Here is a 23,648-nt window from a genome sequence, read left to right as displayed (position 1 = left end):
AAGCTGTAGGTTTCCAAGTTTATTTCTTATTTGATGTAGTCCTCATTGACAGAGCCGTCTGAGCAGTTCACAAGGGTTCACAATCTAATCAGGTGTTCTGAGTACTTTCCCTATTTTTCTCAGAGGGCCTCACAATCTAACTATGGTACCTGGGGCAAAGAAGGTTAAGTGACTCCCCCAGGTCACAAGGAGTGGCACTGGGATCAAGCCTGCAGCCTCAGGATTTTATTTTAGCCCATTTCTCCCCTCTTTACTGGGCTAAGTGAATATATCTATGACACACTTTTCTAGAATTACCCTTTATCAGGGAAACCTTGGGCTACAGAGTTGTCCTCTGCTTCTTGTGTGCAGGTTGTCAACTCTTACCAGCTGTATCCATTGCCACATGTTCAAGATAGAGATTCTCAGGGGAGGGAGGAGAAGAGACAAGTAGGGATGTAATGCAGAGAAACAAAGACCCAAGCTTAGATGAGAGAAAAAGGGAGGGGGGTAAGCAGGGTCAGCTGCAGTCAGTATGAAACTACATTTCACACAACACTAAGGCTGCATGGGGAGAGAGAATACATTAAACACATCTAGAGCTGTACTATAAACTAGTGAAAGTATACCAAGGGAAAACACTCTCCACCTGGTATCGGTAGATACCACTATTATCATTATTAAAACTTAACATGTTATCAGTATGCAAAATCCACTAAAATTCCATATTAAAAAAAATAAATTAGTATTTATATACCACTTACAGCCTAAGTGGTTTACATTTAGATACTCAAGCATTTTTCCCTCTGTTCTGGTGGGCTCATACTCTACCTAATGTTCCTGGGGTAATGAGGGATTAAGTGATTTGCCCAGGGTCATAAGGAACAGCATGGAATTTGAACCCACAACCTCAGGATGCTGGAAGCCATCCAGCTTGAAGGCTGGATGGCTTATGGCTTCTTTTGACATCTCGTAGGAGCTGAAACGAGAGACAAACAACACTGGAAAACATCAGTATCAGGTATCTGAAGATCTGGGCTCCTCGGGCCCTTTCCTGCGTCTACTGAGCATGCCATTATGTGAGATAGTGAGCCAAGGCTCTGCTCTGTTTGACTGTGAGTCTCTTTGGTAGTAATGCATTGAACTCACTTTCCAGAACACTGGTAGCGACGGCGCTGTGGTGTGGCTTTCCCATTCTGTTGGGGTAGACATTGTCCACTATCGTCCAACCCAGATCGAGTTGCATGTAAGGGATGTCGTGGGCCTTTGTGTGGCTTGTGGATGTATAACAGTTCCAGTGCATTTCTGCCCAGCAAGAGCAGGATTCAGTGGTGTTAGTAGGGTTCAGATGAGGGTGATACTGAGCAGCGTCCAGTGTGGGAATTTCACTCCTGTTGTCTGGTATCTGTTTTCATTCAACAAGTGTAGATGATGTTACTGGCTGCTGCGGTCTATTGCCTTTATCACGTAGCCATCTCCTACTCTTCAGGTCACCTGCATGACTTCTGAACAAGTCTTGAGGTGTCATACGAGGAATAGTTTCCATGGATACTGAACAGGTCAAAGAACTCTGGCCTCTCAAGAGACTTGTTGCTTTGTTCATCTCTGACAACATACATTTTGGCTGCCTTTGGGGTACACCTGGACCAGGCATATCTTAGTGCAGCATCTTCTTTCGTGGTCTTCTCCACACGTCATTGTGCATTTAGGAGTGACTAGGAGTGTTGCAGTCTTACCACCATGCTACAACTCGGCAATAGGAGGGACTTGGGGGCTCTCTGGGTGTTGGTCATTGTCACACTCAGTGCACTTGACTGGCACTTTACACTCTCTGGTGCGGTGGCTTGTGGAGGCAGAGCATTTGTAACAGACTCTGTACCTCCTGAGAAACTCCTTGCACTCCTTCAGGGATTTCTCTCTGAAACCTCAACGTTTGTTGAGAGGATGAAGTTTCATATGTATGGGAACTGTTGACTAGGGTCATCAATTCTCTCTGTGATGGGAGAAGGGTTACATGGTGGAGATGCTGAGGGAGCCATCTCCGTCATATATGCTGATACTGGTTTTTCACTACAGTCATAATGCTTGACTGATTACCTTTTTGGTGGTCGTCTTGATTTGGTTGCTTCAGGTTAAGCCCATGTAGCAGAGATGTTTCTCCTCTTGGTGATGTCTCTTTTGAACCCCACAAAGACATGAAAGGGAGGAAGTTTTCCTAGGTTTTTTTCTTCTTTTTTGGTTGCCCCGCACATTGGGTGGAAGGTTTCATTGTATTGTCTACAATGACACCCAGATCCCTTTTTTGGGCACTCAGCCTCAAGATGGACCCTAGCATCCAATTTGGGGGAACTAACTCCCAAGGTAGATGCTAGGGTCCACCTTGGGGTTTAGCACTCTCGAAATAAGTTCGCCATCCTCCTACAATTCGACCTTTCTACTGCTTTTGACATTGTTCACCATGACATCCTAGTCTACCAACTCTCTGAGATAGGCATCAATTCCACAGTCCTAGACTGGTTCTCAAAATTCCTACGTTCTCGTTTTTACACTGTCAACATGAATGGCACCTCATCCGCCCCCTGGAAATCAACTTGTGGAGTCCCGCAAGGTTCACCTCTATCTCCTATTCTTTTCAACATCTATTTGTCCTCCCTTAAACTCCTCCATCTATCCCCCCTATAAACAATTTACACTTATGCTGTCGACATCCTAGTCCTCCTCGAGACCGACCCAAACCTTACCAACCTCTCAGAGAACATATCCTCCTGTATAACGAACCTTCAATCCTGGGCCCATACTGTCAAAATGAAACTGAACGAGTCCAAAACTAAACTACTTTGGCTCGGCCCAAAACTAGACCAACTTCCCACCTCCATCCCTCTGTCCTCTGGCTCCACTCTGCAGCTGGAGTCCTCAAGCAATGTTTTGGGCATTATCATCGACTCTACTTTGTCTTTCAACGACCACCTCAATTCCTTGGCAAAAAAATGTTTTTTCAGCCTCCACATGCTGAGGAAAGTAAGATCCTGTTTCCATCAAAATCACTTTACCGTCCTCGTCCAATCCATCATCCTGTCCAGATTGGACTATTGCAACTCAATCTACCTAAGCCTTACCAAGAAAAACCTTCATAGACTTCAGCGGATCCAGAATGCCGCGGCTAAGCTTATCTTTGCAAAAAGTAAATTCGACCATGTCTCACCGCTCTTGTCCAAGCTTCACTGGCTCCTGATTAACGCCAGGGTCCACTTTAAATGCGCCAGTCTAACTTTCAAAATCCTTCACGGCATCCTCCTTCCCTTTATCCCACTTTCCTGGAACTCTTCAAATCTTAATACCACCAGACCCACTCACAAACTAAAACTATCCTTTCCTTCATTAAAAGGCATTTCCCGTGCAGGAAAACTAGGGACCTCCCTCCCCTTCAGATTCACTGAGCTCTGGAACAACCTTACCTCCCCCCTTCGGATCCTGAGCTCTCTCCAACTCTTCCACAAACATCTGAAAACCTGGCTGTTCTCAAAAATGTAATACTTACTCCATCTCTGGCATCCTAAGCCCTCTAAATACTCTTCTCACTATATCCTTTAACCTTTATTGGAGTTCCTTTCTCTCCCAACTCTTGTAAACCATGCCGAGCTCTACGATTGTGGAGAGGATGCGGTATACAAACCTAAAGTTTAGTTTAGTTTAGCACTCAAGAAAGGGATATGGGTGTCATTGTAGACAATACAATGAAACCTTCCATTCAATGTGCGGCGGTGGCCAAAAAAGCAAACATTATGCTAGGAATTATTAAAAAAAAGGAATGATTAACAAACTAAAGATATTATAATGCCTCTGTATCACTCCATGGTGCGATCTCACCTGGAGTATTGCGTTCAATTCTGGTCTCCTTATCTCAAGAAAGATATAGCGGCACTAGAAAAGGTTCAAAGAAGAACATAGTAACAAAGTAACATAGTAGATGACAGCAGATAAAGACCCGAATGGTCCATCCAGTCTGCCCAACCTGATTCAATTTAAATTTTTTAATTTTTTCTTCTTAGCTATTTCTGGGCAAGAATCCAAAGCTCTACCCGATACTGTGCTTGGGTTCCAACTGCCGAAATCTCTGCTAAGACTTACTCCAGCCCATCTACACCCTCCCAGCCATTGAAGCCCTCCCCTGCCCATCCTCCTCCAAACGGCCATACACAGACAGAGACCGTACAATTCTGTCCAGTAACTGGCCTAGTTCAATATTTACTATTATTTTCTGATTCTAAATCTTCTGTGTTCATCCCACGCTTCTTTGAACTCAGTCACAGTTTTACTCTCCACCACCTCTCTCGGGAGCGCATTCCAGGCATCCACCACCCTCTCCGTAAAGTAGAATTTCCTAACATTGCCCCTGAATCTACCACCCCTCAACCTCAAATTATGTCCTCTGGTTTTACCATTTTCCTTTTTCTGGAAAAGATTTTGTTCTACGTTAATACCCTTCAAGTATTTGAACGTCTGAATCATATCTCCCCTGTCTCTCCTTTCCTCTAGGGTATACATATTCAGGGCTTCCAGTCTCTCCTCATACGTCTTCTGGCGCAAGCCTCCTATCATTTTCGTCGCCCTCCTCTGGACCGCCTCAAGTCTTCTTACGTCTTTCGCCAGATACGGTCTCCAAAACTGAACACAATACTCCAAGTGGGGCCTCACCAATGACCTGTACAGGGGCATCAACACCTTCTTCCTTCTACTGACTACGCCTCTCTTTATACAGCCCAGAATCCTTCTGGCAGCAGCCACTGCCTTGTCACACTGTTTTTTCGCCTTTAGATCTTCGGACACTATCACCCCAAGGTCCCTCTCCCCGTCCGTGCATATCAGCTTCTCTCCTCCCAGCATATACGGTTCCTTCCTACTAATATTAAACTAGTAGGTATATATTTCTGGTATGATCATTCAATTTGCACATTAGTAAGTACCTCCAAGCCATTTCAACCATGCCTTTCTTATTCTCTTATTCTCTTTTCACATGTTATCTGTTATCTTTCTTGAATGTGTTATAGTTGTACTTTCATGGACTAAAAAAACCTCAACTCCAAGCCAGGGGATACCCCATCCGGGTTTTCTAAGTCTCTCCTTTTAAACTCCTCCAATGAATCCCAGATTTCTTTGTGCACACACTGCCTGGACTGGAGAAGGGATCAGAGCAAAGCAGGGGATGGTCACAGTGCACACAGGGAGCTTTAGAAATGAAAAAACCGGATGCCAGAATCTCACAAGCAGGCATCAGCCAGCAGCATTGCGGTCTCTGTGCTCTGTATCTTCCCTTCTGCCCAACTCTGGTTCAACTCCAGCTCCAGTTTTTCTATCTTGCCAGCACAAAAGCCCCTCCCAGGCCCACAGAGCTTTGCAAGCAGCAGCCATTGTGCAGCAGAGCTGGAATAGGAAGGTGGATGCATCGGACTGAGCTGAGCCCTGCACCCTGGACCCAAGATCAAGCACCGGACATGGCTGCAGAAGACTGTATGCAGGTAAGAGACTCCCATGCATCTTATCCTGAGAATAAAAGAGACAGGCCCTAGCACAGAGGTAGGGCAGAAGTGGGATGGGAAGGGGTGGGGGGAGGGCAGACTGCTGCAGGAGACTGTGTGCAGAGAGGAGACCACTACCACTACTACTACTTCTATAGTGCTGGAAGGCGTAAATGGTACCTGCTCAGAAGAGCTTACAATCTAATTTGGACAGGCAGACAGGAGTTTCCTAAGGAGACAATGATAGGATCTCACAAACCATTACTCTGAGATTACAGGAGACTGACCCCAGTAAAGAGCAATTTCAGCCCAGGTTCCTCACAGAGACCCATCTGATCAAGGAACCTGAAGGGATTATCTGCAACCTTTACTTTCTGTCTACTCTCCCCTTAAAGACTTATAACTTACTTTTGCCTTTCTTACAACCTATTGAGATGCCCCAGTTTCTCTCTGATGATAATATCCGTCAGTCAGCCTGTATAAATGATAATTCTGAAGCTGAAAACTTTTTAAAAGACTTTTCTTGTACAACCCCACTCCATTCCTGAACTCACAGGTAGTCAAACCTAACTTGTAGGGAACTTCATTTGCTCCTCCTTCCTTACCTCTGGACTGTCCTCCAATTCCTCAGTTGACTTCTTACAAGCGAGACCAACCGCTGATGCCGGGGAGGGGGAGGGGTTCCGCGTTGCCGATCTTACGTGTTGGCCAACGCAACGCCATCGACGCCGGGGACCGTTGATGTTTGGGAAAAAAAAAATCAGAAAGAATAAGGTGAGTGAGTGGTGATCCGCGCGAAGGTGAGGGAAAGGGAAGGTGATGGGCCTGGGGTGGAGCCGGGAGGGAGAGAGAGAGAGAGATGATGGCAGTCGGGCAAATGATGGAAGTGGAGAGAACTTAAGGGAGCGATAGAAGGGGGCAGGGCTGATGATGGAAGTGGGGAGAAGGGAGAGAGAGAAGGGGGCAGCTGATAGAAGTGTCATGTTCTCTGTTTCCATTTTTAAAAGAAGACTGATGTTGCAATAAATTTCTTTGAAAATGATTTCCTGCATAAAATTATGAAATAGCATATATAAACTGCCCATTCCAGTGCATTACAGAAAGAAGAGTAGCCAACAGACATAAAAAGGCGATCGTATTGTCCTGAGCCAGTCTCTGATGAGACCTCATTTGGAGTAATGTGTATAATCCAGAAGACCATAATCTCAAAACATTCCTAAAAAGATGGCATAGAAGCTGAAGTAGGGTTACAAAGACTTCCGGATTTCCCTGGATATGTCCTAACCTGAAGGTATATCCAAAAAATGATCAATAGTCTTTGTGATAACATATATAGGGCCCCTAGGGGACTGGAGAAGGGGGCAGATGATGGAAGTGGGGAGAACTTGTGCCGTCAGCATCAGGCGCATATGGGAAAGCAGTTCCTCACTACTGCTGCTGCTTTCTCACATGCTGGATGGGGAGGAAGAAGATTTAGTTAGTGAGATAGTGGAGGGGGGAAGGAAAGTGATGGCAAGCTGTGAGTAGACACAGGGAAAAGAGGGAAACTGAGGACTGAATAGTAAGAAAGAAGTTAATTTAGATGGAGGCAGAAAATAGAGAAGGAAGACCAGGGAAGAAAGAAGGGAGAGAGATGCCAAAGAATGTGGAAGGAGACAGAGATATCAGATCTGAGTGGAGGAAATGAGAAGAGAGATATGCTAAAAACCACAGGGGGGGGGGAGGGAAGTAGAGATGGAAGGAGAGAGATGCCAGACCATGAGGGGAACAGAGGGAAGATGATGGATCCCAGGCTAAAGGTTTGTGTGTGGGGGGGGGGGAGGGGGGTCGCAGGAGGAGAGATGGCAGGGGGAGACAGACAGTTTCTGGAAGGGGCAGACAGTGGATGGAAGAAAGAGAATGACAAGAAGATAAGGAAAGCAGAAACCGTATGACAAAGGTAGAAAAAATTATATTTTATTGCTTTAGGATAAAGTAGTATTGTAGCTGTTTTGATAAATACTTAGAAATAGAAATGATGATCCTTTTATTGGACTAATTTTAATACATTTTTTTACTAACTTTCAGAGACCAAATTCTTAGTCAGGTCAGGACAGGATACTGTAACAGCAGTATACTTTACTGACCTAAGGAAAGAGGTTTTGACCTAATTAAAAAATGTATGAGTCCAATAAAATAGTATCATTTTATTTTCCATTTTCTGTTTTATTTTTTTTTGTTGTTAATTTGTAAAATGATTTATTTCTCTTGTTTCAAATATACATCTGCTATCCTAATATTTTGTACAGTATTAGGGAATATGCAACATTGTTTCTGTGGTATTGCATTGTATGCAGAGCCTGGCTTCTTTATGGTTCAGTTTTTGTATACATATTTCTATTCCCCCCCCCCCTTTTTTTTTTTTTTTTTTACAAAAGAACGGAAGAAACGTAGAAGCATGATGGCAGATAAAGGCCAAATGGCCCATCCAGTCTGCCCATCCACAGTAACCATTATCTCTTTCTTTTTCTAAGCGATCCCATGTCCTTATCCCAGGCCCTCTTGAATTCAGAGAGTCTCTTGTCTCCACCACCTCCTCCGGGAGACCATTCCACACATCCAGCAACCAAAAATATTTCCTTAGATTACTCATAGCCTTTCACCTCTCAATTTCATCCTATGCCCTCTCATTCCAGAGTTTCCTTTTAAATGAGATTCGACTCATGCGCATTTATGCCACGTAGGTATTTAAATGTCTCTTTCATATCTCCCCTTTCCCGCTTTTCCTCCAAAATATACATATTGAGGTCTTTAAGTCTGTCCCCATACGCCTTATGATGACAACCACGCACCATTTTACTAGCCTTCCTCTAGACCACCTCCATCCTTTTTATATCTTTTTGAAGGTGTGGCCTCCAGAATTGCACACAATATTCTAAATGAGGTCTCAGGGGCATCAATACCTCCTTTTTCCTACTTGCCATACCTCACTCTATGCAACCAGCATCCTTTTAGCTTTCGCTGTCACCTTTTCAACCTATTTGGCCACTTTACGATCATCACATACAATCACACCCAAGTCCCGCTCTTCCGTCGTGCACATAAGTTCTTCACCCCCTAAACTGTACCGTTCCTTCGGTTTGTAGCACTGTCCAGCATGTTGAATGCTCTGTATTGCTCCTATGGTCATAGAGTTCTTATGAGCATTGGAGCAGCGCAGAACATTCAGCACGCAAGCCAGCGCTAAAAACCTCTTCCGTGCTTTGGTAAAAAGTGTGTGTGTGGGGGGGGGGGGGGGAGGTAGTTTGTGACTACTTATTGCATACTGGGTTTTGTGTCCTGTGTGTATGAAAGACATGGTTTTCTGATAGCATTGACCAGCCTTGTTTGGCGAAATGCATGGTTTCTGGGAGCACCTTGAATAAACCTGACCTGAATCTCCTTATTGTCTGCCAATCTTCTTTTGTTCCACGTCGGATTCTTTGGTGGATCGCTTGCCTTTTTGATGGGTTACAAGTTAACATACATGGAGTGGAACGTCCCAGAGGAGTTACAGATTTGGTGGTTTGTACATACATATGGGTTAAAGTTGGACCACATAGAGTGAGGCAGTTGAGAGGAGTTGCAAACTCGGTTATTAATATAGACTTATGTTCCGGATAGTATAACTGCTTTACAATGCATTTGAACACTTTTAGATGCGTACGGAAAGGGTTCAGAGTTAAAGTCCTGGGCAATAGGTGGGAAGGGAAGGAAGGAGGGAGGGATTTGTTCAGAGATGTTCAGGGTTTGAATAGAATGAAAACTGTACACTGGCACCGGTAAGGTAAACTTTGTTGTATGTTTTGCATTTTATAATGAAAAAAAAAAAGAAATACAAGTGGAAATAAAGAAGTAAAACAAAAAACAGGTAAATAAATGGGGGCAGGGCATGGATGGGATGTGGGCGGGGCAGGGTAAGGGGCCCAGGGTGCCTAGAGGCCCTCGAAGAATTAATCCTGCTCTGTTGCAAGCGGTGCTGCTGCTTGGCCAAAGCTTCCCTCTGACGTGAACCGCCCAGGTGGAAACAGGAAGTTGTGTCAGAGGGGAAGCTTTGGGCTGAGCACTGCTTGCAACATAACGGTTGCGGCCACTGCTGTAGGGGGGGGTCCAATGTACAAGGGGGGGGGGCCGCGTTGACGATCTTACTTTCCTGGGGGCCCATCGCCATTTGAAAAAAAAAAAAAAAAAATTGCTGAGTCGTCTGTTACTTGTTTGCCCTCTTTCAGTTGGCCCACTTTACAAGTTCAGGCCCTAGGCACGTGCCTACTGGGCGTACCCGTTAATCCAGCCCTGGAGGCCATAGGAGCTCGTATTTTCTGTTCTTGTTTATTTTTCTGCAACTTCAGTATTTTTCTGCAGAGGATCCCCTTGGGGCAAAGCTCTGGCTGTGGGAGATTGCAGACTGAGGTACAGAGTCCGCTTTCAGGGGGCTGGCAGCTTTGCAGTGCACCCACTTGGACAGCCTGCATTCACAGTTCGGGAGCTTGAGGACCGTTCCCTTGCGGGCATGGCTCGCCCCAGGTTCATCCATTAGTGGGTTTGAGCACAGGCTGTGTGGCTATGTGGTGGTTCTCATCCAGGATCAGGGCCAACTGTGTTCCTCCCCCATTAGTGTGTGTGGGTTCTTGAGGGGTTGAGGTCTCCAGCCGGTGCGTTGGGCCCGAGAGGCAGTTCAGATTCCAGTCCTGATGAGGCAGAGGTCTCCTTGTAAACTGTTACAGCTTCTATTCTGTAGCTCCCAGCATACAGCATTGCACAGTGAGTAGCAGGCTGACAGCCTGGCAGATTGATTTGAAGGGGGTCCTTAAAATCAATTTTGGGGGGTTTCCAGAGTTAGTGCTAGGTTCCCCCTCCTCAAAAATCCCAAATTTTTTTTATTTTTCTCTATAGCTCCAGGCCATTTTTGGTACTAAAATCGATGCCATGGTGGCTATCTTGGTTTTCCCGATTTGAAATGAAAAGCTTCTGTCTGCCTCAAAACACTTCGTTTTTGCTTTAAAACATGTGGGATGGACTCCTCAGGTCAGGATACTTTGGATTCATGTCCTATTTAATGCAGATAGCAGTCTCGAGGATCCATGTTCCACATGCCACGTGACGCAGGTCGGAGTCGCTACTTTAGCACCCCTATTCTCTCGGGTGGTTCTGGGACCCAGTCCACCCGAGGAAAGAGTAAACAATCAAAAAAGCTCAAAACAAGGACTGCAGGAGCCCTCTGCGCCTCAAAGGCAGGGATTCTTCCCCTAACTTTATTAATATGCTGTTTCAGGCCTACCTGATTAAGAAGGGCCCTATGAATCCGTCTGGTATTGCGGCCCTGCTAACGCCAGGGATCCCCCCCCCCCCCCCCCAGAGCACAAGTCCCTAGCAGCGGGTCAGCCTGTGGATAATTCGGACAATCACAATTCTATTTTTATGCCTTTGCTTTCCCTGAGCAGGAATTTTTACAGTGGTTGATGATACTGCAGCCACAGGACTACAGGACCCAGATCTGGAGGACGCTACAGATCCTGTTGAGAATCCCACTGTACACAGACTGTTTTAACCATCAGTGCTGATCTCAGAATCCCTCTAGAAGCTCCTCAAGCCTTGGCTTTGCTTCCTGTTTTCCATCCCATTCAGATATCACAAAGATGCTTATAGATCACTGGGAGATGCCGGAAGGGCCACTGCGGGTGGCCAAGGCTATGTCTAAGCCCTATTTAATGGATACTGCATTTAACCAGCTCTTTGTTATAGGTTATCAAGTGCACATTTCTCCCCAGTGATAGCGGCGTGGTGTTGGACGCCCAAGACTGCAGAATGGATTTTGTACTCAAAAGGCTTTTTGAAAGCAGCCGTGGTTGCATCTTTTGTCACCTGAGCCAATCACACTAAGTTGTGCTACGATCCGGACACTATTGTGGACAAGGATCTTTCATTTTTGATTACTGGGGTGGATTATGTATCCATCACATCCTGTTTGTCTGTCTTGTCTGTTTAGATTGTAAGCTCTTTCGAGCAGGCACTGACTTCTTTGTGACTCTGTACATAAAAACATAAGAATTGCCGCTGCTGGGTCAGACCAGTGGTCCATCGCGCTTACGCGGCGGCCCCCAGGTCAAAGACTAGCGCCCTGAGACTAGTCCTATCTGCGTACGTTCTGGTTCAGCAGGATCTTGTCCAACCTTGTCTTGAATCCCTGGAGAGTGTTTTCCCCTATGACAGACTCCGGAAGAGCGTTCCAGTTTTCCATCACTCTCTGGGTGAAGAAGAACTTCCTTACGTTTGTACGGAATCTATCCCCTTTCAACTTGAGAGAGTGCCCTCTCGTTCTCCCTACCTTGGAGAGGGTGAACAATCTGTCTTTATCTGCTAAGTCTTTTGAATGTTTCAATCACGTCCCCTCTCAGTCTCCTCTTCGCTATTTGGAGGCCACCAATGAATTTTGACTCTCAGATCATTTGTTTGTGCTGACGCATTCCTCGATGCGGGGTGCTCCCGCTTCCAAGGCCATGATTTTCAGATGGATACGTAAAGCCATTTCGACAGCAAACATTGTTTCTGTCAAGGCGCATTTTACCAAGAAAATTGTCTCTTCTTGGGCCGAAGCTTTGGGGGCCAGCGAAGTCAGCCGGCCCTAGATTTCTGGGGCTGCTTTGTTATGTCCCACTTGTCTAGAATAGAAACATAGAAACATGATGGCAGATAAAGGCCCAATGGCCCATCCACAGTAACCATTATCTCTTCCTCTCTCTAAGAGATCCCATTTGCCTATCCCAGGCTTTACTGAAATCAGACACAGTCTGTCTCCATCACCTTTACCTGGAGACTGTTCCAAGCATCTACCACCCTTTCTGTAAAAAAAAAAATATTTCCTGAGCCTATCACCTCTTAACTTCATCCTTTGCCCTCTTATTCTATAGCTTCATTTCAAATGAAAGAGACTCGAGTCATGCGCATTTACATCACGTAGGTATTTAAACCTCAATATCCTGATTCATCAGTTCTCTGAGGTAGGCCTTGATCTTACAGTTCTCAAAATTTTTGCAGTCTCGATCTTGTATTGTTAACATGAATGGCACCACGTCTCTTCCTGTTTTGCAGAGTACCTCAGAGTTCACCACTTTTCAATATTTATATGACCTCTCTGCAATTTTTCAAACTATCTCCTTTTGAATCTCTACATACTTATACTTTTTCTTTTTTTAAATGCTGATGACATTTTTGTTCTTCTTGAGGTAGGCTCGAACATCTCTAACATATCATTAGCATAATTGAATGTATAGCGAAACTTCAATTTTGGGCACTTTCCATTCAGATGAAGTTAAATAAGACAAAAACAAAATTATTATGGCTGGGCCCAAAACTAGACCTGCTTCCATCTTATTACCATCAGGGCCATCCCTAAAGACTGAATTTTCAAGTAAAGTTTTGGGTTTTATTATTGACTCATCTCTTTCTTTCTTTTTTTTTTTTTTTTAATTCTTTATTGATTTTCAAAACTTCAATAGTGCATTACAACAAATGTAACATATAATAATATAATAAAAGCACATTCAACTTACAGATATTCATAATCAACCATTTTCCCCCAACCAATGCCTATTCAATAAAACACAAAAACATAGATTATCGCAAAAACCTTACCCTATTCTAATTAATGATATCTTCCCATCCACCCCCAAATGTAAATACCCCCCAAAAAAGTAAGACAGAAATAAGCCCCCATTTACCCCCTCTTCCCTACCCTGCCCTGGATATGTACCAAAATAAACAAAAAAAAACTGACTCACAATCAAAAAACTATTATAGTGAGGTAACATATCAATTTGTTGTTAAAAAAAATGTTTTTTTAATCTTCATATGCTAAGAAAGGTCAGGTCTTGTTTTCACCGACAAACATTTTGTTGTCCTTGTACAATCTATTATTCTCTCATGGTTAGATTACTGCAATTCCGTCTACCTAAGTATGTGCAAAAAAAGTCTTCAAAGTCTTCAGTTGATCCAAAATACTGCTGCTAGGTTGATTTTTGGTAAAAGTAAGTTTGAGCATGTGTCTCCTCTCCTGTTCAAACTTCAATGGCTTCCGAAAACTCCTAGGGTTTACTTTAAATGTGCCTGTATATGATTTAAGATCCTCTTTGGCATTAGCCCCTTACTTATCCTTTTGTCTTGGAATTCAAAAAGATTTGGTTTAACTAGAACCATCCAAAAGCTTACACTTTCCTTCCCTTCCCTGAAGGGTGTTATCTCCACTGGTAAACTCGGGAAATCATTGCTTTTTTAAATTACTGATCTATGGAATAATATTCCATTATAGTTACGAGATCTGGGCATCTGAAAACTAGACTGTTTCCAAAATTGTAAAATTCTCCTATCTTTTTCATTGTAGATTCTACTGTAAACTGAGTTGAGCTCTATTTGTATGGAGATGGCACGGTTTATAAATCTAAGGTTTAGTTTAGTTTATCATATCTCCCCTCTCCCGTCTTTCCTCCAAAGTATATAGATTGAGATCTTTAACTCTGACCCCATACGCCTTATCACAAAGACCACACACCACATTAGTAGCCTTCCTCTGGATCGACTCCATCCTTTCTATATCTTTTTGAAGGTGTGGCCTCCAGAATTGTACACAATATTCTAAATGAGGTCTCACCAAAGTCTTATACAGGGGCATCAATACCTCCTTTTTCCTACTGGCCATACCTCTCCCTATGCAACCTAGCATCCTTCTAGCTTTCGCTATCACCTTTTTTAACCTGTTTGGCCACCTTAAGATCATCACACCTAAATCCCGCTCTTCTGTCGTGCACATAAGCTCTTCACCCCCTAAACTGTACCGTTCCCTCTGGTTTTTGCAGTCCAAATGCATGACCTTACATTTCTTAGCCCGACAGCCCTGCAGCAATATCGCTTAGAAAAAGGTTAAAAAGAACAGGCCCAAGAGGCACACCACTGGTAACATCCCTTTCCTCAGAGCGATCTCCATTGATCACTACCCTCTGTGGCCTTCCACTCAACCAGTTCTTGATCCAGCCCATCACTTTGGGACCCATCCCAAGGGCACTCAGTTTATTTATTAGATGTCTGTGTGGAACATTGTCAAAGGCTTTGCTAAAATCTAAATACACCACATCTAGCACACTCCCTCTGTCCAATTCTCTGGTCACTCAGCCAAAGAAAATGATCATATTTGTCTGACAAGACCTGCCTCTAGTGAATCCATGTTGCCTCTGGTCCTGTAATCCACAGGATTCCAGAAACCTGACCTTTCTCTGTTTTAACAGTGTTTCCATTAATTTGCTCACCACAGAAGCCAGACTTACTTGTCTGTAATTCCCTACTTCTTCCTTACTTCCACTTTTGTGGAGAGGGACCACATCCACCCTTCTCCAATCCTCCGGTACCACTCCCGACTCTAGAGACTCATTGAAAAAGGTCAGTCAACGGAGTTACCAGAACTTCCCTAAGTTCCTTCAGCACCCTTGGACGTATACCATCCGGACCAATCGCTTTGTCTACCTTGATTTTAGCTAGCTCCTCACAAACACAACCCTCTGAAAATCGATCAGGGTCTATTACTCCTTCATCCCTATTCACGTTTGTTTTCTGCGGTCCTGCTTCCAGCGCTTCAGCTGTGAACACAGAACAGAAATATCTGTTAAGCAATTTGGCCTTTTTTTTAATCAGCTTCTACATATTCCTCCCCTTCGCCTTTGAGTCTCACAATGCCACTTTTGCACGTCTTCCTATCACTAATATATCTAAAAAAAATGTCTTGTCTCCTTGTTTTGCCGTGTCAGCTGTTTTGTCTTCTATTTACATCACCTATTGCTCTGGAAAAAGAGATTGTCCTTCTAGTAGATAGGTGAGTCAATCTAGTTAAGCCTCCCCAAGTTGATTCTTGGATGCCAGTCACCCATTTGGACCTTGAACTTTTTTGGTGGTATATAATTTGCTGAGTACTTAAACATGAATTAAAAAGCTGCCAAAAAAATAGATTGTAATTTATTTCTTATATACCGCTATACCGTGAAGTTCAAAGCGGTACACATTTGGAAAACCTTTCAAGTGTTTTCGACTTGATATAATGTTGATTGACATTAACTTTACTTTATTCACTTTTACCTAACTCTAAATAACCAACCACTACCCTCCTTTCCCACATTAATGATCAAATCTCCAACTAAAGCAGCCATCTTGATCCTTCCCTCCTGGGCAGAAGCCTCTAAAGATAAATCCTCAATGTGAGAGGAATTTAGGGGGATGATACCTTCCTATTGGGTGACCTTTCTTCTCCAAAGAAGCATTGGAGACTGCCAGTCTGGAAGTGGGACTTCTCTACCATGCCCCAATAGGTTTCCTATCTGTCTCATCTTTTAATTGACATCCCAGTCATTAATAGCGGTATCGAAGCTTTCAATAAACATACAGAAGCTCTTTATACTAAGTACACACATACGATGTCTCACCACCTGTTTCTTTCTTTTAATAGCAGAATGAGAAAATAGCTCAAACTGTGAGAGAATTCATGCTTGGAATAGGTATAAAAAGATGGTGGTATGGACCAAGGAGGACAAAGACTGGAGATGGAGCAGGGTCTGTGGCAGAGTGACTCCTTCCGGATCCCAGAAAACATTTATTTTTTTACATTGTGATATTTAAGCCCAGCAGATAGTTCTGTAGAATTTAACCCTTCTGATCCCAATAAGAAAATGACAAGAGGACAGAATTTGTCCTAATCCCGCGGTTAACCGCAAGAAATCACTTCCCTACTTTAAGGAGAGAAGTAAGAATCAGAGTATGAATGGGCAAAGCCACTGACCCTCAAGCCTTGCATTGGTGTAGAAGGACTGAGGTTGAGATAGACAATAAAGAATGACACGGGATGGTTTCCTTCGGTTATCTGGAGGACAGGGACAAATTCTGACCCCTTGTCATTCTCTACGTTCCCAATCTCTGAAACTACAGCCTGTGATATGTGTAGCATGAGGCTCCAGCATTGAGCACTGCATTGCTCAGTATGGAAGAGACATCTAAAATACCACACAAGGTCCTAGTAGTCAGGCTTAGCAGATGTGCAGTGAGTAAAGTGTTTTTGGTTTGTGTTTCAGACGTGGGTGACATTTGAGGACGTCGCTGTCTCTTTCTCCCTAGAAGAGTGGCAGTATTTAAACGAAGGGCAGAAGGATCTTTACAGGGAGGTGATGAAGGAGAATGTGGAGCTGTTGACATCTCTCAGTAAGGATTTTTAAACATTACTGTCCCTTTACCGAAACTAATCCTAGACGTTACAGGCTCTGTGTCCATCCTTGGAACCCTCCAGTGCTAGAGATCTAAATCCTTGAACTGCATCTGCTGAATTAACCCATCTTTAAGGGGATGAAGTATCAGCCTGCCCTCAACCCTTCTAGTTCCCTCATCCATGTCACCAGTACATAAGTAGGAAGTGCTGGAGAGGATGCGTCTGGTAGCAATTTACATACATGTATAGATTATTTCCTGTTATATAACATACATCATGTTTTCTCCCCCTCCCCCTTAACAGGTTCACTGGTGGCCCAGCTGGAGCAAAATCGGGAGTTGTTTGTGAAGGGACAAAGAGGGACACTACTGAGCCCCTCAACAGGTGGGTCCAGTCACACGCACTGAATAAGCTGACATGGTGGTTCTTTCTCTGTGGTGGGAAAATGTCTTCTGTTTAGAAGTTTGTGAGTGTGGAAACCACCCTCCCCTTCTCAATTAACCCTTTCTTCTAGTGCATTGATCCTTATGCATGTTTGCGAGGCCCTGAGCTTTTAAACATTTCTCTACTAAAAGGTGAAAATATAAAGACAGTTTGTCTTCCTCACAGGGCTTTCCAGCTCTTGAGGGGAGTAGGGGTTTTGGTCTCCTACTAGCTCCCTAAATGAGAATACATTGTAACATAGTAAATGACGACAGATAAAAACCCAAATGATCCATCCAGTATGCCCAACTATACACTCTCTATAAATTAATGATATCATTTTAAATTGTTCATTTTCTTAGATATTTCTGGACCAGAAACCCAGAACTCTGCCAGGTACTGTGCTTAGGTTCTGTCTACTGGAGTCTCCATCAAAGCTCACTCCAGCTTATCTAAACCATCCTAGCCCATCCTCAACTGAATGTCCATATACGGGACACAGACCGTGCGAGTCTGCCCAGTTCTAGCCTTAGTTCTTCAATATATACCATTAATTTCTGATTACAGATCATAAGACTGGGTCAGCCCAATGGTCCATCAAGCCCAGTAGCCGGTTCTCACAGAGGCCAATCCAGGTCACTAGTACCTGGCCAAAACCCAAGGAATAGCAATATCCCATGCTACCGATCCAGGGCAAGCAATGGCTTCCCCCATGTCTTTCTCAATAACAGACTATGAACTTTTCCTCCAGGAACTTGTCCAAACCTTTCTTAAAACCAGCTACGCTATCCGCTCTTACCACATCCTCTGGCAACGCATTCCAGAGCTTAGCTATTCTCTGAGTGAAAATTTTTTTCCTTTCATTGGTTTTAAAAGTATTTCCCTGTAACTTCATTGAGTGTCCCCTAGTCATTGTAATTTTTGACGGAGTGAAAAATCGATCCACATGTACCCGTTTTACTCCATTCAGGATTTTGTAGACTTCAATCATATATCCCTTCAGCCTTCTCTTTTTTGAACTCTATCACTATTTTCCTCTCCACCACCTCTCTCGGGAGCCCATTCCAGGCATCCACTACCCTCTCCATAAAGAAGAATTTCCTTACATTACTCTTGACTCTCCCACCCCCTCAACCTCAAATTATGTCCTCTGGTTTTACCATTTTCCTTTTTCTGGAAAGGATTTTGTTCTACGTTAATACCTTTCAAGTATTTGAACGTCTGAATCATATCTCCTCTATCCCTCCTTTCCTCTAGGGTATATATATTCAGGGCTTCCAGTCTCTCCTCACGTCTTTTGGTGCAAACCTCCTACTATTTTTTTTATTTATGCTTTTGAATACATTTACAATATCCAATAATTCAAGGAAAAAAAGAAAAATCTCTCAAAACAATTCATAATCATTCATTCATACAAAATTCTTTTTAAGCCAACATTATGGGGAAACATGTTACAATTTCTAAACAAACAAGTTTAAAGGAAAAAGATTAAGGACAAAAATTCTCAGTTCGTCCTAACGAACCTTGAATCAGTCCTTACTAATAGGGATTCTAATTGCTCCTCTTATTCTCTGCAGATGAAACAAAATCATTTCTGTTCTCTCGCTACTAAAAATTGCTGTAATTGTATGGGGGTCCCAAAAAACATACTCAATATCTTGCAACTTAACCAAACATTTACAAGGAAATTTCAGGTAAAAAGATGCCTCTAGAGCCAAAACTCTAGCTTTTAACTTCAAAAATTCTTTTCTTCTCAATTCAGTTGTTCTAGAGACATCCGGAAAAATCTTAACCACCTCCTACTATTTTTGTCCCGTTTTTCTGGACTGCTTCAAGTCTTCTTATGTCCTTCGCCAGATACGGTCTCCAAAATTGATCATAATTCGCCAAGTGGGGCCTCACCAATGACCTGTACAGGGGCATCAACACCTTCTTTCTTCTACTGGTCACGCCTCTCTCTATACAGCCTAGCATCTTTCTGGTAACAGCCACTGCCTTGTCACACTGTTTCTTTGCCTTTAGATCTTTGGACACTATGGGCTAGATTCACTAAGCAAACCGATCGTGTAATGATCGATTTGTGACCTCTTTGCAACCTGATTTTACTCTGGCCCGATTCTCTTACCTCTCTGCCGATCCGATTCCGATCCACGCATGCAAATGAGGGGAACGGCATGCAAAGTAGGCAGGGACGCGATTCACAAAACAAATTTTGCAATCCGACTGGGCTGGCCAATCAACCCAAGAAGCGACTGCTGGGGAACAGTCACAAACGTTCTTTCCAACTCTCCAGCTCCATTTGCGCCCTGCTCTCTGCTGCACCGAATCTCTCCTGCCTGCTGCCCTGAATCACCGCCCTGCTCTTCCCCACACTGCAGATAGTCTGCATATGTGTCAACATTGCACACTAGCGATCCGTGTCGGCAAATGGGGGCATTCCTCCGATTGCTCCCATTAGAATATTGCCGGTTTGTGAATCCATCGGACCTGCCCGGATCAGACATGGATCAGTCACGATCGGGCAGGTTAGTGAATCTAGCCCTATCACCCCAAGGTCCCTCTCCCCATCCGTGCATATCAGCCTCTCACCTCCCAGCACATATGGCTCCTTCCAATTACTAATCCCCAAATGCATTACTCTGCATTTCTTTGCATTGAATTTTAGTTGCCAGATAGACCATTCCTCTAAACTTTTGCAGATCCTTTTTCATATTTTCCACTCCCTCTTCGGTGTCTACTCTGTTACAAATCTTGGTATCATCTGCAAAAAGGCACTCTTTTTCCTTCTAACCCTTCAGCAATGTCGCTCACAAACTTATTGCTCCTGCACCGATCTTTGAGGGACTCCACTATTCACTTTTCCTTCCTCCGAGTGAATTCCGCCCTCTGGCATCTGTCCGTCAACCAGTTTCTAATCCAGTCTACTTTAAAAAAGGCATAGACTTTCTCTAGGCCTACCTTGCCAAACTTCTCTTTAGATCCCTGGCAATCCTCTTTCTGGCAAGGCTCAAGCTAACTGAAACTAACTGATCTTTCTCTTGTTTTACAGGGAACATAGTCGGACCTGGGATAGGAGAAAAGAGGCTTTTTGAGGAGCAACAATGCTGGAATACAAGCGGAAAAAGCAACGTGGATCCTCTGCAGCATTCCTGTATAGATCTCAGAAATCCAGGACAGATCTCTAATAAAGAAGTGAACAGAAAGTGCCGGAAAAAGCCTAGGGAACTCCGGGAATTCAAGTGCCCCGTGTGTGAGAAAATATTCAGCGAGAATCATTTGCTAAAGCGGCACCAGAAGGTGCATTTGAACCTAAGACCCTTCCTGTGCACTGAGTGCGGCAAAAGTTTCACCCAAAAAACCCATCTGGTGAATCACCAGAAGATACACACTGGGGATAGGCCATACTCCTGTACTGAATGTGGGAAAAGGTTCATTTATAAGCGGCACTTAGTTGACCACCTAAGACGCCACACAGGGGTGCCCCAAGAAAAACCGTATGCTTGTACTGAATGTGGGAAAAAATTCTTTTACAAGCACCTATTGGCCGAGCATCAGAGGATCCACACAGGTGAGAGACCATACTCCTGTACTGAATGTGGGAAAAAGTTCAATTACAAGCGGCACTTGCTCAGCCACCAAAGACTCCACACAGGGGAGCCCCGAGAAAGACCACATGCTTGTACTGAATGTGGGAAAAAGTTCTTTCATAAACACCAATTGGGCAAGCATCAGAAGATTCACACGGGTGTGAGACCACACTCTTGTACTGAATGTGGGAAAAAATTCTATCACAAGCACCAGTTGGTTGGACACCAGAGAATGCACACAGGAGAAAAACTGTTTTCCTGTAGCTACTGTGGCTTAAAGTTCAACCACAAAGGGAATTACCAGACACACTATCGACTTCACACCGGAGAGAGACCCTTCTCCTGTACTGAATGTGGGAAGAGCTTCAACCGGAAAGCTGATCTCATCATTCATGACAGGATGCACCGGGGAGAGAAACCATTCTCTTGCAGCGAATGTGGCAAAAACTTCTACGTGAATAAGGACCTTCGACAGCATCAGAAAATTCACACCAGTAAGAAAGTGTTTGAGTGCCCAGAATGTAAAAAGCCATGCACTTATAAAGTGAATCTAGGAAATAACGAGCGGGCCCTCATGGAAGAAAAAATGTTTTTATGTACTGAATGTGGGAAGAGCTATAGTGGAAAAAAGCCCGGCCTTAAGTTCCACCGACGAAGCCACAGTGGAGAGAAACCAGTTATATGTAGTGAATGTGGAAAAACCTTTCTCTGTAGGAACTCCCTTATGAAGCACATGTTAATCCACACTGGGGAGAGACCATTCAAATGTGGGATATGTGGGCAGACCTTCATCCAGAAGCCAAATCTGGACAGGCACATGAGAATCCACACCGGGGACGGGCCATACATTTGTACAGTGTGTGGAGGTGGCTTCCTGAAGACCTATAACCTTGTCCGGCACCAGAGGATCCATGAAAGCCTGAAATCAATGTCTGATCTCTCTGGAGATATAGATCCAGCAGATGGTCGAAAGAAACGGAGAAGGAGACGCAAGGACCCAAATGGGCAGGTAATGAAAACCATCAGGAAGGATCATACGTACAGCCGGAAATATGTTGAACGTCGTCCACAGCCTCTTCTAATGCCTCAGCTCACACTGGAAGGGTTACAGGAAGAGATGTCGGTGCCCAGGGATGAAAGACTAATTATGGCTGGTAAGGATAGTGGTTGCACCCGCTGGATTGTTGCGTGAGCCTACAAGGTTTGATGAGCAGATGGATTCTCAACAGGTTCTATGTAGAGAACGAGAAGGTCTTTGCGAAGAAGTGAACGACCAGTAGCTACTCAAAACAGGGATTGTTTTAAACAGGAAGAGAGGCCTCTTGACAGAGTATCACAGGAACAAATGAGCAAAGAATGCTGCAAAGAATAAAGAAATGAGCATGACCATAGAGCAAAGACTGAGGATTTAAATCAGGGGTCTGGTAGAGATACGTTTTTTTGTGCGTAGAGCTTCAGGACAAGAACACGCGTGTGATGTACACAGTAATGACCTGCAGAAATGAGAAGCCTCTAATAAGGGAACATTGTGAATGATGGGGTGATGTCGCCTTCCTCTGTTGCACCATATCATCGCTTAGTCTGAAATCTAGAGGAAGGACTCCGTATGTGGTAGAGAAGGAATTCCTCCTCCTAAGGATTCAGCAAGAGGAAGGACGTCCCATCCCATCTCTAGGTTCCTTAGGTACAGCAAGAGAATCCCCGAAATGAAGGACCCTCTAAACCTCTTCCCAGCGGTTCAATCATTGCCGCTTTGAATATGATTATTCTTGTGATAATAAAGTACTTATTGGCAGCTGGCAAAACGTGAATTCATGTCGGAGACTCCAAAGCTATTTATGAGATGAGTAACTGTAATGAAGTTTTTAAAAAGATTGTTGCTGAATATTTAAGCTTACTAAAGTTTTGATGAACTGAATAGTTATTAGCATGGGATTCAGGGAAGACCGATGAGGAGGCTGGCTTTGTAAATTCTCATACGAGTTAAGCCACTGAGGTCTGAAGAATCTGGAAGAAGTATGAACTAGATCTTGTTGATAAGAGTGGAGCATGGATAACTGAGTGCCTTTAGGGCTCTTTCAATTTCAGGCAGGTTTGGGGCCCCCTGTCACCGGGAGGCCCAGGGCAATTGCTCTGTTCGAGTTCAGGGTCAGCCTTGGTGGGATCAGTAATTGCACTATCCAGACTACAGTCTTGCCCCCACCTAGACGCTGCCTCTCAACTGGCCACATATTGGGAAAACCTAGGGGTACAAAAGGAGAACAGATGGAAACATCTGGGTTTTACTTCTATGGAAGTAAAACCCGGATGTGTCAAATCACAACCAATTACCTCATCTACAGAACATGAACATGTGCTCAGAATAAAGGACCATAATTTAGAAAATTGAACTGGAAACTCTAGAAAGCTAGACTAGAAGTAGAGCAGAAATGCATTTCCTCATCTACTATACAAAATAGAAAAAGATCAGAGATTCACATTTCCCAAAACTGAAAGAAAAATCAGAGAATGTGCAGCCACACCTCAATTACTGTCTGCAGTTCTGGTCGCCGTTTCTCAAACAAGATATAGCAGAATTAGAAAAGGAACAGAGAAGGGTGACCAAAATGATAAAAGGAATGGGATGAGTTCCCTATGAGGAGAGACTCAATTGGCTAAGGCTCTTCCGCTTGGAGAAGACAGCTCAGGGGTGATATGAAAGAGGTCTATGCTTTCCAAAAATACTAGGACCAGAGGACATGCGATGAAGCTACTAAGTAGGAGATTTTTTTATTGAGAATGGCAAACGGCCCAGACAGGCAAGTACAATCAGCACAGTAAGAAGAACAATACAGGAAGAACAAGAAAACCCCCAAAATGAGCACTTACTGGCCTCCCCATTGCGAGAAGTCC

At 43.9% G+C, this 23,648-nt stretch overlaps 2 protein-coding genes across 2 annotated transcripts in view; one reads left to right on the top strand and one right to left on the bottom strand.

Annotated features, from left to right (window-relative positions):
- LOC117354768 (zinc finger protein OZF-like) overlaps positions 1 to 23,648 on the bottom strand; it is a 265,018-nt gene that overhangs the window by 140,748 nt on the left and 100,622 nt on the right. The gene's annotated exons all lie outside the window — the stretch shown is intronic.
- Positions 5,320 to 23,415, top strand: LOC117354762 (gastrula zinc finger protein XlCGF57.1-like). The gene is made up of 4 exons (XM_033932707.1): positions 5,320 to 5,495; positions 16,616 to 16,742; positions 17,050 to 17,130; positions 20,219 to 23,415. Exons 1-4 carry the CDS (start codon positions 5,418 to 5,420, stop codon positions 21,946 to 21,948), a joined length of 2,016 nt encoding a protein of 671 aa, XP_033788598.1. The 5' UTR covers positions 5,320 to 5,417; the 3' UTR covers positions 21,949 to 23,415.

This window comes from Geotrypetes seraphini, chromosome 2, assembly GCF_902459505.1.
Source record: "Geotrypetes seraphini chromosome 2, aGeoSer1.1, whole genome shotgun sequence".
Classification (NCBI taxonomy): domain Eukaryota; kingdom Metazoa; phylum Chordata; class Amphibia; order Gymnophiona; family Dermophiidae; genus Geotrypetes; species Geotrypetes seraphini.
Note: the sequence above shows the minus strand (reverse complement) of the source record. Positions and strands in the feature narration are given on the sequence as shown.

Coding starts and splice junctions, on each gene's coding strand:
- LOC117354762 (XM_033932707.1), top strand. CDS start 5,418: ATGCATCGGACTGAGCTGAGCCCTGCACCCTGGACCCAAGATCAAGCA. Junction 16,743..17,049: donor GGAGCTGTTGACATCTCTCA/GTAAGGATTTTT, acceptor CCCCCTTAACAG/GTTCACTGGTGGCCCAGCTG. Junction 17,131..20,218: donor ACTACTGAGCCCCTCAACAG/GTGGGTCCAGTC, acceptor CTTGTTTTACAG/GGAACATAGTCGGACCTGGG.